Source organism: Theobroma cacao, chromosome 5 (genome assembly GCF_053813885.1).
Source record: "Theobroma cacao isolate CCN51 chromosome 5, ASM5381388v1, whole genome shotgun sequence".
In the NCBI taxonomy this organism is placed as follows: Eukaryota; Viridiplantae; Streptophyta; class Magnoliopsida; order Malvales; family Malvaceae; genus Theobroma; species Theobroma cacao.
The window spans coordinates 37,691,594-37,708,311 of record NC_142643.1 but is presented as its reverse complement, the minus strand read 5'-3'; the positions used below and the strand labels follow the sequence as shown (position 1 = coordinate 37,708,311).

At 32.4% G+C, this 16,718-nt stretch overlaps 1 protein-coding gene and 1 pseudogene across 1 annotated transcript; one reads left to right on the top strand and one right to left on the bottom strand.

Moving 5' to 3' along the window:
- Positions 1 to 451: 451 nt before the first annotated feature.
- On the bottom strand, positions 452 to 7,059 carry LOC148762843 (pentatricopeptide repeat-containing protein At5g06540-like; annotated as a pseudogene).
- A 4,946-nt stretch (positions 7,060 to 12,005) lies between these two features.
- LOC18599231 (uncharacterized) lies at positions 12,006 to 15,659 on the top strand. The gene is made up of 2 exons (XM_007029110.3): positions 12,006 to 14,112; positions 15,359 to 15,659. Exon 1 carries the CDS (start codon positions 12,967 to 12,969, stop codon positions 14,095 to 14,097), a length of 1,131 nt encoding a protein of 376 aa, XP_007029172.3. The 5' UTR covers positions 12,006 to 12,966; the 3' UTR covers positions 14,098 to 14,112; positions 15,359 to 15,659.
- The last annotated feature ends 1,059 nt before the right edge of the window (positions 15,660 to 16,718 follow it).

Genomic DNA, 16,718 nt, shown 5'->3' with positions numbered 1-16,718 from the left:
AATCATTCCGCCAGCAATTAGTTGAAAATGAGTAAATGGAAGAAAAAGGAAACGTACTTGGAATACCTTCAATGCCAAGTCAAGTCTGACAGGTCGGACCTGCTAGTATGTTGCAATGGCATCTCCTTCACCTTCTCTATTAATTTTGCCCTATCTTACCAGGCTATACCTTATTTACAGTGTTTTCCGGAGGTTGCACCACAAACTTGGAGTGAATCTTGTTCCTATCAATGACCCATGAGAGCTTGGCTAACCAAGCTCTGGCTAAGGTAAGACTATTGGAGCAAGTACTGGATATGAATGCAGCATCAAAATAAATGATAAATTTCTCAAAACTTAACTTGGCAATTCCTATAAAGAATGGTTTCGTTTTTACGAAAGGAGCAAGATACAAAAATATTCAAGGGGGAGGGGGAAGATAGTTCATATCACAAGATAGTGATACCATCAATCTGTGAGTTTTCACCAGTAATCCATACAAGAACAAGTACCATGTCTAAAATGATGGAACCGGTTCCTGTCTCTCACAATCAACTCACGCTCAAAAACCTTGGAAATCAGCTTGGTAGCTGCGTGGCAATCCTCACATACCCGCAAGTTCCTCACTATTCGGATTGGCAACAGAGCCTTTGTTCTCATAATCCCAAAAGCAATAGCGAGCTTTTCACAGTGTCTGTGAAGGGCACTTTCTTTTTGTTCCTCATCAATGTCAAACAGTGCATCGGATGTATTCCCAGTATAACCCGCCAATCTTATCTCCTTAAGAATCTCTTCCCATGTTCTTTCTATCATGTCTATTTCAGGTGCGATTTGTCTCCCATTGTAAAGTTATGGACTTTCCTGTCTACCTCGATCAAACTGCAACCGGGTGGTTTTCTGACTCCTTTTTCCTTCATCATCTGTCTCATACTTTCAACATTTTCCCACCTGTTTGTGCGTGCATAAATGTTTGCGAGCAGCACATAATAGCCACTATGTTCTGGCAGCAGAGGGATCAGGATCTTTCCCACTCTTTCAGCAATTTCTGCGTTTCTATGAATACGGCAAGCTCCAAGTAGTGCCCCCCAAATGGGAGCATTAGGCTTTACAGGCATTTCAAGCACAAACTTCTCAGCTTCTGCTAACCTCCCTGCTCGACCTAGCAAATCAACCACACAACCATAATGTTCCAACCTAGGCTCAATACCAAAATCTCTTTTCATGCTCTCAAACAACTCTAGACCTTTTCCTACCAATCCCCCATGGCTACAAGCAGATAACACAGCTGTAAACGAAAAATCTCTCGGCTTTAACCCTGACTTTACCATCTCCAAAAAGAACCAGAGTGCCCTCTCTGCATAGCCATGCCTTGCCAATCCAGCAACAAGAGCTGTCCAGATAAGAACATCTCTTTCTGGTAGTTCCTCGAAAATCCCAATAGCTTTCTCAATACTCCCACATTTTGCATGCATATCTACTAAAGCTGTCCCAAGAATCACATTCAAACTCAAATTATTCCTAACAACGTACTCATGAGCTTTTTCACCTACTTCAATAGCACCTAAATGAGCACAAGAAGAAATCACACTAACCATAACCGTCTCATTAGCTTTAACCCCTTCTTCCTGCAGAACCCGAAACAATTCAACAGCTTTTTCAAAATAACTGTTCTTGGCATATCCACAAATCATTATACTCCAAGTAACCAAGTTCTTCTCTGGCATTGTATCAAACAACTTACGCGCCATCTGGAGATCCCCAACTTTATTTAATCCAGCTATCATTGAAGTCCAAGAAACCACATTTAAACAAGTCATTAGTTGAAAAATTGCATTTGCTGCCTTTATATCCCCACATGTAGAATACATGTGAACTAAAGAATTCTGTACATAAACATTGTTTTCGAAGCCATGCTTTTATTATTTGTCCGTGGGCTTGAATTTGTTAATATCATGGTAAAAACGTATGAATTGAGAAAGAAAGAAGTAAAGAGCGAACTAGTAGGCTGCTGGACAGAGGCAGAGTATTCATTTTATATCACATGATGATCACACAGTGATCATATATACATTACAAAATGATAGTGTAGATGACACCTGTTACAAACAGCTTACAGTTGTTCTTTCAGAATGAAAACAACACATTAATATCAAAATATTGACAGCTAGAAGTATGTAGATCATGCTGTACAAAAGGCTTGCACGTGTCCATGCAGTGGTTATCTTCTAACACTCCCCCTTGACACTTGCAATGGAGAGATTTAGTTTAGTTCTGAGAGCTTCAAATCTTGACTTTTGAAGAAGCTTGGTTAGAATATCAGCTAGCTGTAACTCTGAAGGGCAGTATTGAACATTTATCTCATTCTTTTCTACTGCATTTCTGATGGCATGATATTTCACATTTATGTGCTTAGTCTTGCCATGCCAGACAGGATTTTTAGCAATAGCAATGGCAGACTTATTGTCAATAAACAAATCTGTAGGAAACTTTTGCTCAAATTTGATGTCCACAAGCAACTTCCTCAGCCAAAGAGCTTGATTTGTAGCTTCAGCAGCAGCAACATATTCAGATTTTGCTGAAGATTGAGCTACTACAGATTGTTTATGTGAATTCCAAGAGAAAGGACCATTACCAAGTGTAAACAAATAACCTGATGTGCTCTTTGCATCTTCACTGCTTCCTGCAAAATCAGAATCAGTATATCCACATAATGCAAAGTCTGCTATCTTGGTATAATGAATCCCATAAAATTCTGTTTTCTTCAAATATCTCAGAATTCTCTTGGCAGCAATCATATGCTGATCAGTTGGTGCTTGCATAAATCGAGAGAGAAATGCCACTGAGAATTGTATATCTGGTCTTGAAGCACAGATATAAAGCAGACACCCAATTAATCTTCTATATGCAGAAGGGTCTTCAAGTTGGTTACCAGAGTTTGCACAAAGCTTTTTGTTTGCAACAGAAGGAGTTGACACAGACTTGCAATCTGACATCTGAAATTTCTTGAGAACCTTGGAGATATAATTTTGCTGAGACAACCAAATACCAGTTCTCAAATGATGAACTTCAAGTCCAAGAAAATATCTCATAAGTCCCAAGTCTGACATTTCAAATTCTGTTTGCATCTGGGATTTAAAATTCTGCAAAGCTTGTTCACAATTTCCAGTAACTAACAAATCATTCACATACAATGACACTATCAATAGCAATTTGTTACTTGATTCAAGAGTATACAATGTGGCTTCATTCTGACTTTTAACCAAGCCTCGATGAATGAAATGGTCATTGATTCTGCTGTACCATCTCCTTGGTGCTTGCTTCAATCCATATAAGGCCTTGTGGAGCTTATATACCTTGTTTGCTCCTGACAAGAGTTCAAACCCTTCTGGTTGGTCAATATAAATTTCCTCTTCTAAGATGCCATTGAGAAATGCAGATTTTATGTCTAAATGATAGACATTCCACTTAAGTGCAGCAGCCAGAGCTAACAAGAATCTGATTGTGTCATACCTAGCTACTGGAGCAAACGTTTCTCCATAATCAACACCAGGTAGCTGACTGTAGCCCTTGGCTACTAACCGAGCTTTGCATTTGTTGAGGGAACCATCAGGATTTAATTTCTTCTTGAATATCCATTTGACACCAATAATATTTCTATCTGCAGGTCTGTCAACCAAAGACCAAGTGCCATTTTTTTGGATCATTTGAAGTTCTTCCTGCATAGCTTTAGACCAAACAGGATCCTTACAAGCTTCAGTATAGCAGCTAGGTTCTTCAATAGTCACCAAGCTGTTCTGATATATGTCTTCAAGAGATCTGGTTCCCTTAACTGGCAGATCATCAATACTCTCATCTTCTTGAATTTCAAGTTGAGCATCAAAAGCAGAAGTTTGATCATGCTGGCTTGGAGATGATAGTGGTGGCTGAGGTTCATTTCAGTTCCAGCTGGAAGCTTCATCAAACACTACATCTCGACTCACAACAACTTTATTTTTGCTTGGCAAATAAATTCTGTATGCCTTAACTTGAGTACTATAGCCAACAAATACTCCTAATTCAGCTTTTTCACTCAATTTGTTTCTCAAGATATCTGGTATGTGCACATAACATACACACCCAAAGACTTTCAAATGGGCAACTGAGGGCATGAAACCATACCATGCTTCAAAAGGGATTTGATTATTCAAGGCATAGGTTGGCAACAAATTCTGCAAATATACAGCAGTCTTTGCTGCTTCTGCCCAAAACTTCTGAGGCATCCTTTTCTGATATAATAGACATCTGCTCATGTCCATGACTGTCCTGTTTTTCCTTTCACTGACTCCATTCTGCTGAGAGTGTATGGAGCAGTAAGTTGATGAGCTATCCCTTGCTGATTGAGAAACTGAGTGAATTCATTGGAGGTATATTCACCACCATTATCAGTCCTTAAGGTTTTGATTTTGTGACCAGTTTCAAGTTCAACTCTGGTTTTGAAGTTTTTGAACAAAGTAAAGACTTCTGACTTGAATTTCATAAAGAAAATCCAACTCCATCTGGTCATATCATCAATAAACAGAAGATAAAACTTACTGCCATTTAGTGATTCCTCACTTAGAGGTCCACCAATATCAGAGTGGATAAGTTCAAGCTTTGACTTGGTTCTGCTGGTACTGCTCAAAGGAAAAGGTTTCCTTGAAATCTTACCAAGTTGACATACACTGCATATTGAAGCATTATTAGATAATTTTGGAAGCTTATCAAGCATACCTGAGTTGCTGACTTGTTCCAAGGTCCTGTAATTGCAGTGACCAAGTCTTCTGTGCCACAGATCAATCAATGAAATAGATTGTTCTTCAACTTGCAAGCATATATGCTCAGGTTTAATAGGAAAACATCTATTTCTCATTGGTATAGTCATCAGATATGCACCTGAGGGGTTATAAATTCTGCAAGCTTTATCTTTGAACAACAGAACATAACCATTTTCTAACAATTGTCCAACACTCAGAATGTTTTGTGCAAAAGAAGGTATAAACAAAACGTCAGATATGTACCTGTGTCCAGTTGAGCTTGGAATTTGAACCTTCCCTATACCATATGCTTGTAGGTAACCACCATTCCCTATTCTGACTCTTGATCGATGGTTCTTATCAAGATCAACAAACACAGCTTCAGAGAGTGCAATATGCCTTGAGCTGCCACTATCAAGAAGCCATTCACAGTTACCACGATCACTTTCAGAATCTGACTGAGCCATAAACAAAACTTTTTCAGCTAATTCTGAGCTTTCAATTGTCTGTGCAGGTTTATCTTCAATTGTTCTGTTTCTGCACACTTTATCAGTGTGTCCTGATTGACTACATATCTTGCACTTTGCATCTGGCCTAAACCAGCAGTAGTCATCAGTATGATTTCTTTTCTTACAAAAGGAACATGGCTTGAACTTGTTTTTCTTGTTTGAAGATTGACCAGATTGAGCAGTCTTCTTGTCTTTGTCTTTGTAATTTTTCTTGGTAAAAGCCTCAGCTTTTGCTTTACCTTTGCCTTCAGCAAGAAAGGCTTTCTCCCCAGGAGCTTCATCTCTTGCTGATATCCTCAGTTCTGCAGCGTGCAAGGCACTGACAATTTCTGTAATTGAAATATCAGGGAGGTCCTTTGATTGTAGCAGGGAAGCTATTGTAGGTTCAAACTTTCCTGGTACACTGTTGAGAATCTTCTCAGCTACTCGAACTTCTTTAAGCTCTTCACCAAACAACTTTATCTGGTTAGTAAGCTTCAGAATCTGGTCTATATATTCTTTTACAGACTGACTCTCTTTCATTCGCATCATGTCAAAGTGCCTTCTCAAGTTCTGTGCCTGCATATGCCTTGTTCTAGAGGTGCCAACATATTCTTCCTGTAGCTTTGTCCAAGCTGCCTTGGCAGTTTCACACTCCATGATTCTGCTGAAAATATCCTTAGAGACAGCAGACTGAATGAATGAAAGAGCTCTAAACTTCTTTGCAACTTCCTCTTCATATTGCTTAACTTGAGCAGCAGGAGCATTCTCCCTTGGTGTTTGTGGTTCAGCATCTTGTTCTACTGCATTCCACAGGTTATAACCTTTCAAGTAAGTCTTCATTTTCACGGCCCAAACTCCATAATTGGAGCCATCGAAGACTGGTGGAGGCTGATGAGTTATGTTTGGAGTTGTCATTATAACAGGAAATTAATTCTTAAGACGAGGTTAAAGGAGAACCACTAAGAACACAGGAGTATTGAAGAAGGTTATCTAAGGTCTTACAGGAATCAAGAGGAGCTCTGATACCATGTTAATATCATGGTAAAAACGTATGAATTGAGAAAGAAAGAAGTAAAGAGCGAACTAGTAGGCTGCTGGACAGAGGCAGAGTATTCATCTTATATCACATGATGATCACACAGTGATCATATATACATTACAAAATGATAGTGTAGATGACACCTGTTACAAACAGCTTACAGGTGTTCTTTCAGAATGAAAACAACACATTAATATCAAAATATTGACAGCTAGAAGTATGTAGATCATGCTGTACAAAAGGCTTGCACGTGTCCACGCAGTGGTTATCTTCTAACAGAATTCCCATATCAAGGGACTCTAACTAAGCGCATGCCCGGACTAAAAATGGGAAGCTGAGATTATCAGGAAGAATGTTTGCACGTAATAATTGGGTGTAAAAATGGAAAGACTGATGTGGGTTTTGACAAGCTGAAAACCCTTTAATCGAGGCATTGTAGATGAACAGATTTGGGGTTTCAATTGGGGAAAAGACCTTGAAAGCGTAATCTAATAAGGCTGTTCCGAATGAAGGGTCAGTGCATAGGGAAATAAGACGACTGGCAGCTAAGATGTCAAATATGATATGGGTTCTTATCATATGACCATGGATGATTTTCAGCTGAGACAAGTTCTTGCAGGATTCTAGTAACAGAAGTTTTGGGTTCTTTAGCCTTAATGTGTTTAACACTTTGCTGCTGCTACTGCTATTGCTACTAATATTCATTGTCGAATACCAAGGTGATCAGACACAACCAAAGAATAAGGTTGGTTTGTGCTGCATGATAATATTTAAAAGAACATTGCGGAACAGAGCTGTTTGTACTCTCTCTATCTTTGCTCCCTAGTTTTCTAAAGCCATTTTCAGGATCTACCTCGGCTTGCAGACTTATGACATGCTTACGATTAACTAATGGGATAACTAGTGTTTCTGTATTTTTTAGCCCAGTGCTGAATGGATTAACCTGAAAATATAAAGTAAAGAAATCAAACAAAGAAAGAGTACTTAAGATTACAATACAATAATGTTCTTTATGATTTAATCCAAGCGATATCTTATACTATTTTAATGCTCAAACATAAATAATGTGATCAACCATGAGCATAGGGCTTTTTTTGAGTCAATAAGTTAATTTAAAGACTAAAACGAGTGTCTGACCAAAATACATGAATTCTACATGATATAAATCCTAATCAATATATTCACATGTAAAAAAAAATGGTAATTAAAAAAATAGTATTAGTACTTGCTAACAGCGAAAAGAACAGGAAGGTTACCAAATTGTTGGATCTTACTATTGTTTTGTTCGTTTTTCTTTTGTTTCTTTCGTTTGTTTATTTTTGTCTTGTTTTGGTTGTTTGTTTGTTTGTTTTTTCTAGTAAGCGTGAAGGTTAGGAAATTGGATCTTTCCAATTCACAAAGTCTATTTTTTTTTATCTTAAGTGGCTTGATTCCTTGTAGGCAAATTCTACAATAAAATCATCGTTTTTTACCTTACTGTAAGGTCAATTAATAAAGATCATTTGATTTATGAGTTTAAATTATAGTCATTCATTTAAAACTTATAAAGAAACTGGTAAACCAATTCAACTGGTAAATAAAAAATCTTCCTTTTGATTGACTCTTTTTATACCTTATTAATAGAAACCATTTATTTTCATTTCTTTTATTTAATGGCTGAAATTTCATATTATAAGTAGGATTATCACTATAATAAATCAAAAAATTAAAATTAAAAATGTATAATAATAAAAATAAAAACACATGTAATTTAAAATTATCATTAAAAAACCTAGATATAAATTTTTTAAAAGTTATGATTAAAAATCTTTAACGTAAAGCAATAAGAATTGACAAAAAAACTCGTAAAGGTAGAATAACTAAATTTAAAATCTTAACGTAAATGTGTAAAAGTTAACGTAACAAGTCAATTAAAGAAAAAAATTTAATTTTAGTGAAATATAAATATTTAAATTTATATTCTCAGACTCAAAATAGTTTAACGATATATAAATTTTAATTTTTAAATAAAAATTAATATTAATAAAAATAATTATAGTTCAAAATTGACATAGATAAGCCTTGACGTAAAATTGTAATAATTGACGTAAAAACTTATAAAGGTGGAATAACTAAGTTTTAAATCTTAACGTAAATATGTGAAAGTTAACATAACAAGTCAATTAAGTAAAAAAAATCAAATTTTAGTAAAAAACAAACATTTACATTTATATTTTTGGATTAAAAGTGTTTAACAATATACAAAATTTAATTTTTAAATAAACAATAATAAAGATAAAAATAATTATAATTCAAAATTGGTATAGAAAAGCCTTCATGTTAAACTGTGAAAATTAACGTAAAAACTTATAAAGGTGGAATAACTAAATTTTTAATCTTCACGTAAACGTGTGAAAGTTAACATAACAAGTCAATTAAGTAAAAAAAATTTAATTTTAGTGAAAAATAAATATTTAAATTTATATTCTCAAACTAAAAATATTTAACGATATACAAATTTTAATTTTTAAGTTTTGAAGTAAAACTGTAACAATTGACGTAAAAACTTATAAAAATGAAATAATTAAATTTTAAATCTTAACGTAAATGTGTGAGAGTTAACGTAACAAGTCAATTAAGTAAAAAAATCTAATTTTAGTAAAAAAAAAATTAAATTTATATTTTTGCTCTAAAAGTGGTTAACTATATATAAATTTTAATTTTTAAATAAAAAATAATAATGAAAAATATTATAGTTTATAATTAATATAAAAAAGCCTTGACGTAAAACTAAAAGAATTAATATAAAAACTTATAAAGGTGGAATAACTAAATTTTAAATCTTAATGAAAATATTTGAAAGTTAATGTAATAAGTTAATTAAGTAAAAAATTTAATTTTAATGAAAAATAAATATTTATATTTATATTATGGGGCTAAAAGTATGTAGTGATATTCAAATTTTTATTTTTAAATAAAAAATAATAAGGATAAAAATAATTATAGTTCAAAATTAACATGAAAAAGTCTTGATGTAAAACTGTAACAATTGACGTAAAATCTTATAAAAGTGGAATAACTAAATTTTAAATCTTAACGTAAATATGTGAAAGTTAACGTAATAAGTTAATTAAGTAAAAAAATCTAATTTTAATTAAAAATAAGCATTTATATTTATATTATCGGGTTAAAAGATGTAACAATATACAAATTTTAATTTTTAAATAAAAATAATAAAGATAAAAATGATTTTAGTTTAAAATTGATATAGATATGTTTTAACTTAAAATTGTAAAAATTGATATAAAAACTTATAAAGATGGAATAACTAAATTTTAAATTTTAACGTAAATGTGTGATAGTTAACATAACAAATCAATTAAGTAAAAAAATCTAATTTTAGTGAAAAAAATATTTAAATTTATATTTTTGGACTGAAAGTATTTAACGATATATAAATTTTAATTTTTAAATAAAAAATAATAATGATAAAAATAATTATAGTTCAAAATGGACATAAAAAAATCTTGACGTAAAACTGTCAGAATTGACGTAAAAACTTATAAATGTGAAATAATTAAATTTTAAATCTTAACATAAATGTGTGCGAGTTAACATAATAAGTCAATTAAATAAAAAAGTTTAATTTTATTAAAAAAATATTTAAATTTATATTCTTGAAATAAAAGTATTTAACGATATACAAATTTTAATTTTTAAATAAAAATAATAAGGGTAAAAATAATTATAGTTTAAAATTGACATATATAAGTTTTAACGTAAAACTGTAAGAATTGACATAAAACTTATAAAGGTGGAATAACTAAATTTTAAATCTTAACGTAAATTTACGAGAGTTAACGTAATAAGTTAATTAAGTAAAAAAGTCTATTTTTTTTTAAAAAAAATAAGCATTTATATTTACATTATCGGGCTAAAAGTATATAACGACATTCAAATTTTTATTTTAAATAAAAAATAATAAAAATAATTATAATTATAATTAAAAATTGTTATTGAAAAGACTTGACGTAAAATTGTAAGAATTAACGTAAAATCTTATAAAAGTAGAATAAGCAAATTTAAAATTTTAACGTAAATTTGTAAGAGTTAACGTAACAAGTTAATTAAGTAAAAAAATATAATTTTAATGAAAAATAACATTTAAATTTATATTCTTAGACTAAAAGTGTTTAACGATATATAAATTTTAATTTTTAAACAAAGAATAATAAGATAAAAATAATTATAGTTCAAATTTGACGTAAAAAAATCTTGATGTAAAACTGTAAGAATTGACTTTAAAACTTATAAAGGTGGAATAACTAAATTTTAAATCTTAATTTAAATGTGTTAGAGTTAACATAACAAGTCAATTAAGTAAAAAATCTAATTCTAGTGAAAAGCAAACATTTAAATTTTTATCTTTCGAATAAAAGTATTTAACGATATATCAATTTTAATTTTTAAATAAAAAAGAATAAAGATAAAAACAATTATAGTTCAAAATTTATATAGAAAAGTCTTGACGTAAAAACTTATAAAGGTGGAATAAGTAAATTTTAAATTTTAACGTAAATATGTGAGAATTAACGTAACAAGTCAATTAAGTAAAAAAATATAATTTTAGTGAAAAAATATTTAAATTTATATTTTTAGACTAAAAGTGTTTAACGATATACAAATTTTAATTTTTAAATAAAGAATAATAAGCATAAAAATAATTATAGTTCAAAATTGATATAGATAAGCTTTGATGTAAAACTGTAATAATTGATGTAAATATTTATAAAAGTAGAATAACTAAATTTTAAATATTAATGTAAATGTGTGTGAGTTGACGTAACAAGTCAATTAAGTAAAAGAAATCTAGTTTAAGTGAAAAATAAATATTTAAATTTATATTTTTAGGCTAAAAGTGTTTAACGACATATAAATTTTAATTTTTAAATAAAAAATAATATTAATAAAAATAATTATAGTTCAAAATTGATATAGATAAATCTTGACGTAAAACTGTAACAATTTACATAAAAACTTATAAAGGTGGGATAACTAAATTTTAAATTTTAACGTAAATGTGTGAGAGTTAACATAATAAGTTAATTAAGTAAAAAAGTCTAATTTTAATGAAAAATAAGCATTTATATTTATATTATCGAGCTAAAAGTATATAACGATATTCAAATTTTAATCTTAAATAAAGAATAATAAAAATAAAGATAATTATAGTTAAAAGTTGCTATTGAAAAATTTGGTGTAAGGTTGTAAGAATTAATGTAAAATCTTATAAAAGTGAAATAAACAAATTTAAAATCTTAACGTAAATGTGTGAGAGTTAACGTAACAAGTGATAATAATAATTTTTATTAAATTAATTAATTAAAATTTAATATTAAAAAGAATAATAATCTTATAGTTTAAAGTAAAAAATAAAATAAAATTAAAAGTTAAATAACTTTTAAAATAGACTAAATAAATTTAAAAATTATTTACTTTGTTATCCTAAAATGAATAAATTTAAAAATTATATATATTATTTTTCTGTTAACCTGTTAAACAGGTTTTTATTATTTTTTAAAAATTTTATTTATTAACTTTACAGTAAGACTAGACTTACTGTAGCGTTCACCTATCTTCAAAACTTGATCAAAAAGTCAGCAAAATTTGTCGTTACTGAAAAATATATTCAAACACTTGTTAGCCACTAGGACGATAGCAGAGGGTCCACACAGTGGACAATTGCAAGCAATACTATTCTTTCTTCAAAAAAACTGTACTCTTATTCGAGAAGATTGTTAGGTCCATTTTGAAAGGGAGATGGGTCTTAAACATTTTAGCCATGACCATCCGCTGGTGTTCATCCAAGACTGGAGTCGTGCAAGTGAAGAAGAAGAAGAAGGAGCTTGTTGCTTTGTGTGTGAGGAACGAGTAGAAGGTCCATGCTACTGCCGCTGCAGTGGTTGCAAGTTTTATCTTCACAAGACATGTGCCGAGTTAGAGTTATCCCCAGAGGTTAGCCATCCCTTCTACCCTCCACATCCTCTTATTCTTCTACCAAAATCACCATAGTTTTCTGGTCGGCCCGGTTGCGATCTTTGTCGGGGCATAATTTCGGGATTGGTTTATCATTGTGCTTCTTGTAAGTTCGATCTGGACATTAACTGTGCCTCCATTGTTGGGAACTTTGATAAACTAGAACACCCTGCCCACGAGCATCCATTGATCTTAATTGAAAAACATAACAGTATTTATTAAATATGATTGCTTGGGATGTATGAAAGAAATTTCGTCAAGCCCATTTTACAAATGTTTGGATTGCAAGAATAAGGTGTACTTTCATAAGGAATGTACGGAACTACCCCTTGAGATTAATAACTTTCACGATCGTAGACATCCGCTTACTCTCTTGCACTATCCACCTATTCATTTGGACGGTTGCTCTTGCTATCTGTGCAAAATAAAATGGAAGGGGTTTGTTTAGTATTGCGACGTTTGCGAGTTCGGCCTTAGGCCTGAAGATGTCCCATCACTGCCTGAAATTACAACTGTCAATCATGAACACCCATGGACTCTTCTATCAAGACCAGTGTCATTCATTTGTGATTTTTGTGGCACTGATGGCGATCGCGCTCCCTATTTGTGCACTACATGCAATTTTATTGTTCACAAGAGTTGCATTTTATTGCCACGCATCATCATAATAATGCGACATCATCACCGACTTTCTCATTCTTATTCTCTTCCAGAAAATCAATTTGAAAAGTGGGAATGCAAAATTTATCATAAAAAAGTTAATACAGGATATGAAAGTTATTATTGTCCTGATTCTGAATGCAATTATATTGCACATGTGAATTGCGCAACCGATACAAGTATTTGGGATCCAAAATTTAATGAAGACGAGAGGTCTGAGGGAGAATCTATAAACTGGATCACTGATATTATTCAAACAAAGTGTCTAAAGCGAGATGAAATAGCAACAGAGATCAAACATGCTTTCCACGATCACAATTTAATTCTCACTTTTTGTGGTGAGGTTGGAGATGATATCAATTGTGATGGGTGTATGAGGCCTATCTCAACTCCATTCTATGGTTGTGAGCAGTGCAGATTTTTTCTTCATAGAAATTGTGCTGAGTTGCCTAGAGAGAAGCGACACCCAAGTCACAAGCACTTGCTCGCCCTCACGAAGAATGATGAATTTTTATTTTGCTGGGCTTGTGGCCGTGATTTTTATGGATTTAATTACGAGTGCAACAAAAGAGATTGTTTCTTTAAGATTGATATTCAATGTAGTTTATTGTCAGACACTTTTAGGCATCCAAGTCATGAACACCTACTTTTTCTCGATCATAACTGTAATGGGAATTGCAGTGGTTGTAACGAAGGAAGTCCATTAGCATACAAATGTATGCAGGGTTGTGAGTTTATCTTAGAATTCAGGTGTCTCACACTACCGCAAATAGCTTGGTACAAGTACGACAACCACCCTCTCACTCTAACTTATGATGAGGGTTCAGATCCACATCAATTTTATTGTGATATTTGTGAGGAAGAAAGAGATCCAAACAAATGGTTTTACTATTGTGCTGATTGTGATAACGCTGCTCATCCGGAGTGTATTCTTGGAGATCTCCCATTTATCAAGCTTGGCAGAACATTGAAAACTTATCGTCACCCTGACCCGCTCACTTTTGTCAAGAATATTTGGAATTGCCCTCGATGTAATGTCTGCAAGAAGCTTTGCAATGGACAAGCCCTTCAATGTCCTGAATGCAACTTAATCTTCCATTGGGAATGCCAGTGGGATTTACCAAATTTGAATGGCGTTTGATCGAAGAGCTCACAGGTCAGTATATCTACAAATACCAAATGTGTCAATTGCATTCCAGTTTTTTTTTGTTTTTTGTATCAATATCTGCTTTTGAATGTTGTTTTTAGAAGCAATTTAATTTATTTGAAGATCAAATACAACTAACAGCCATGATTGGTAGTCCTTAATTGGTATATGTCCTCTCAAAGCTGCTCTGGATTGGTATAACATTCTTGTTGATAGTATATAGTTTAAGTCGTTGAGAAAAGAGCTCTGGGCTTGTTAGGAAATAGTAATCGTTAAAGGGATTTTCCATGTCTCATTAATATGATAAAAACAATGGGAATTGTATTGAGTTTCTGTATTTTAAACAACCCAATGCTTAGCCGAGTTTTGGTCAAATCAATGAAGTTCATAGGTTCATTGCTCAATGCTGAGGGCCTTTCCACCATAACAGTATAGCAGCTTGCTTTGAACAAGCAAATGCAGTCTCCAAGTAATGTGCCTGTGGCTGTTATTTACAAAGAATGCAGCATTGATAATCCATTGACTATGACAGACCAAATAAAGTAGAAAGAATTGTAGAAAGCTATGACATTAGTGTTATAAAAAATAATTGAAGTACAACCTTCTATTAATCTCAAAATTGTTTTCAAAAAATTCATACTTTTCAGGAAACCTGAAGGAAGGATAGTGACTAGTTTCATCCGTATAAGAATAATAACAATGCTAATTGCTAGACTAGTTGTTGCTTGTTGGTCTCTTGTCATTCTCTGGTGGCCTTCACGGGTGTTTGCTTTAGAAAGAAAACTTGAAAGCACCCACCTTGGAATCAGTCACTGAATCCCAGAAAGACAATTTCTGCTGGGCCTTTTTCTCCTCCGCTTTCTGTGACAGTTCATCAATTGTTCCAGGGAAAGAAGCCTCCATGGCATTCTTAAACTTCTCATACAAATTTATTCTGTCCCTTGTCCCAGAAACAAGCTCGCTAGCATTTGGCTTCTTAAGAAAATCTAGAACATTCAACAAATTTCTCCTGCAATAGCACAAAAAAAATAAGAACAAATATTTGTGATTTTTCATTGCTGGATGCTCAAGTAGATTGGGCACAACTACTAGCATATGTGTGGTTTCTTGGGGCACTAAAGGTGGTCTAAGGACAGCTGCCCAACTTAGGCTTTCTTGGTATCCTCCTTGAAATGGATTCACAGATTGTTATCCATCTTTTGAATTCTACCATTACTCTCAACCGCTCACTTGGAGTTTTATTGGATGATTGCAGATGCCTCATGAACCAGCTGCAGGTACAAGTGGTAAGGTACGTCTATCATGAGGAATACCTGAGTAAACATCCTTCCTAGGAATGTAACCGATATGGGGGCTGATTCTGTTATGTATAATATTTTGCCCTGGACTTTATTTCTTTAAGTTTTTAATAAGATGGAGATTGTGTATCCCAGAGCCAATAGTATTGGGTCTATGAATTCTGATGTTGTTGAACCATTGAGTTTGTTATGTATCAAGAACTCACACGGACCACTAGACCACATAACTAATATCTTAATTACCGCGTTTTTTATTTCTATCTAATATTGCAATTATTTATGGAATGTGAATCCATCAGTTACAGATCATTCAAAAAATGGAGGGAGAAAAGTAAGTATCCCAAAGCATAGATGATTAACCATGAGAACATCTTTTTCTTTCTTAAAACAAAATTACTAGTGCTCCACCATACACCATCTGCAGTTCACATTGGGAGTGTAGGGGAAGTTCATAATCACGTAGGAGGCCAGGGTTGCAAACATTGAAGGCTTAAAAGACTCTATCCTTGATAAAGATGAGTTAAGGATGCTGAATGACAATGAGACTATTATCACATTGAGATTCACAGAGATATCAACTTCTGTGATGCTTAAATACAATTTAGCCAAAGGCATCCATTTCACAAAATACATAGCAATGACAAGTCAGTAACTCTATTTAAAGCATGATATAATTTTTTTCCATTTATAATTGAGAGTTACAATATGTGGTTTGGAATAATGATCGAGATTGTATAAATAAGCTTGTTTGGACTTAGTGGGCTATGCCCATTGGGCTCATGCGCCGGTCATGGCTCGGTATTTGGACTGTGACATTTTGTATTCTAGAACCTATAATATTGGGTCTATGATCCCTGATGTTGTTAAACTCTGGATTTTGTTATGTATCCAAAACTTAGATGGACCACCACATAACTAATTTTTACCGAGTTTTTTATTTTTATCTAATTGTGATAAAGAGGAAGGAAGAAAGAAAGAATGTGGATCCATCAGTTACATATCATGCAAAAAATGGAGGCAGGAAAGTAAGTATCCAAAAGCATATATGATTAAGCATGACAACATCTTTTGCTTTCTTCAAACATATATTACTAGTAAATTAACATTAATAAAATTAAGAGATTCAAATTTATATTTGTTAAGAATCACTTTCACATATCAATAATTAGTCTTATTAACTATGTTTACTAACTTTTATGGTCGTTTTTTTAAATAAATAAAATTTAAACAGTTACATACTAATTTAAACAAAATAATAAATCAAATCCAAAAATAAAAAATTTGACAAACCCTATATCTTAAAATGAATATTTAGCC

Excerpts from the sequence above, each read along its gene's own strand:
- LOC18599231 (XM_007029110.3), top strand. The coding sequence starts at position 12,967 with ATGCGACATCATCACCGACTTTCTCATTCTTATTCTCTTCCAGAAAAT.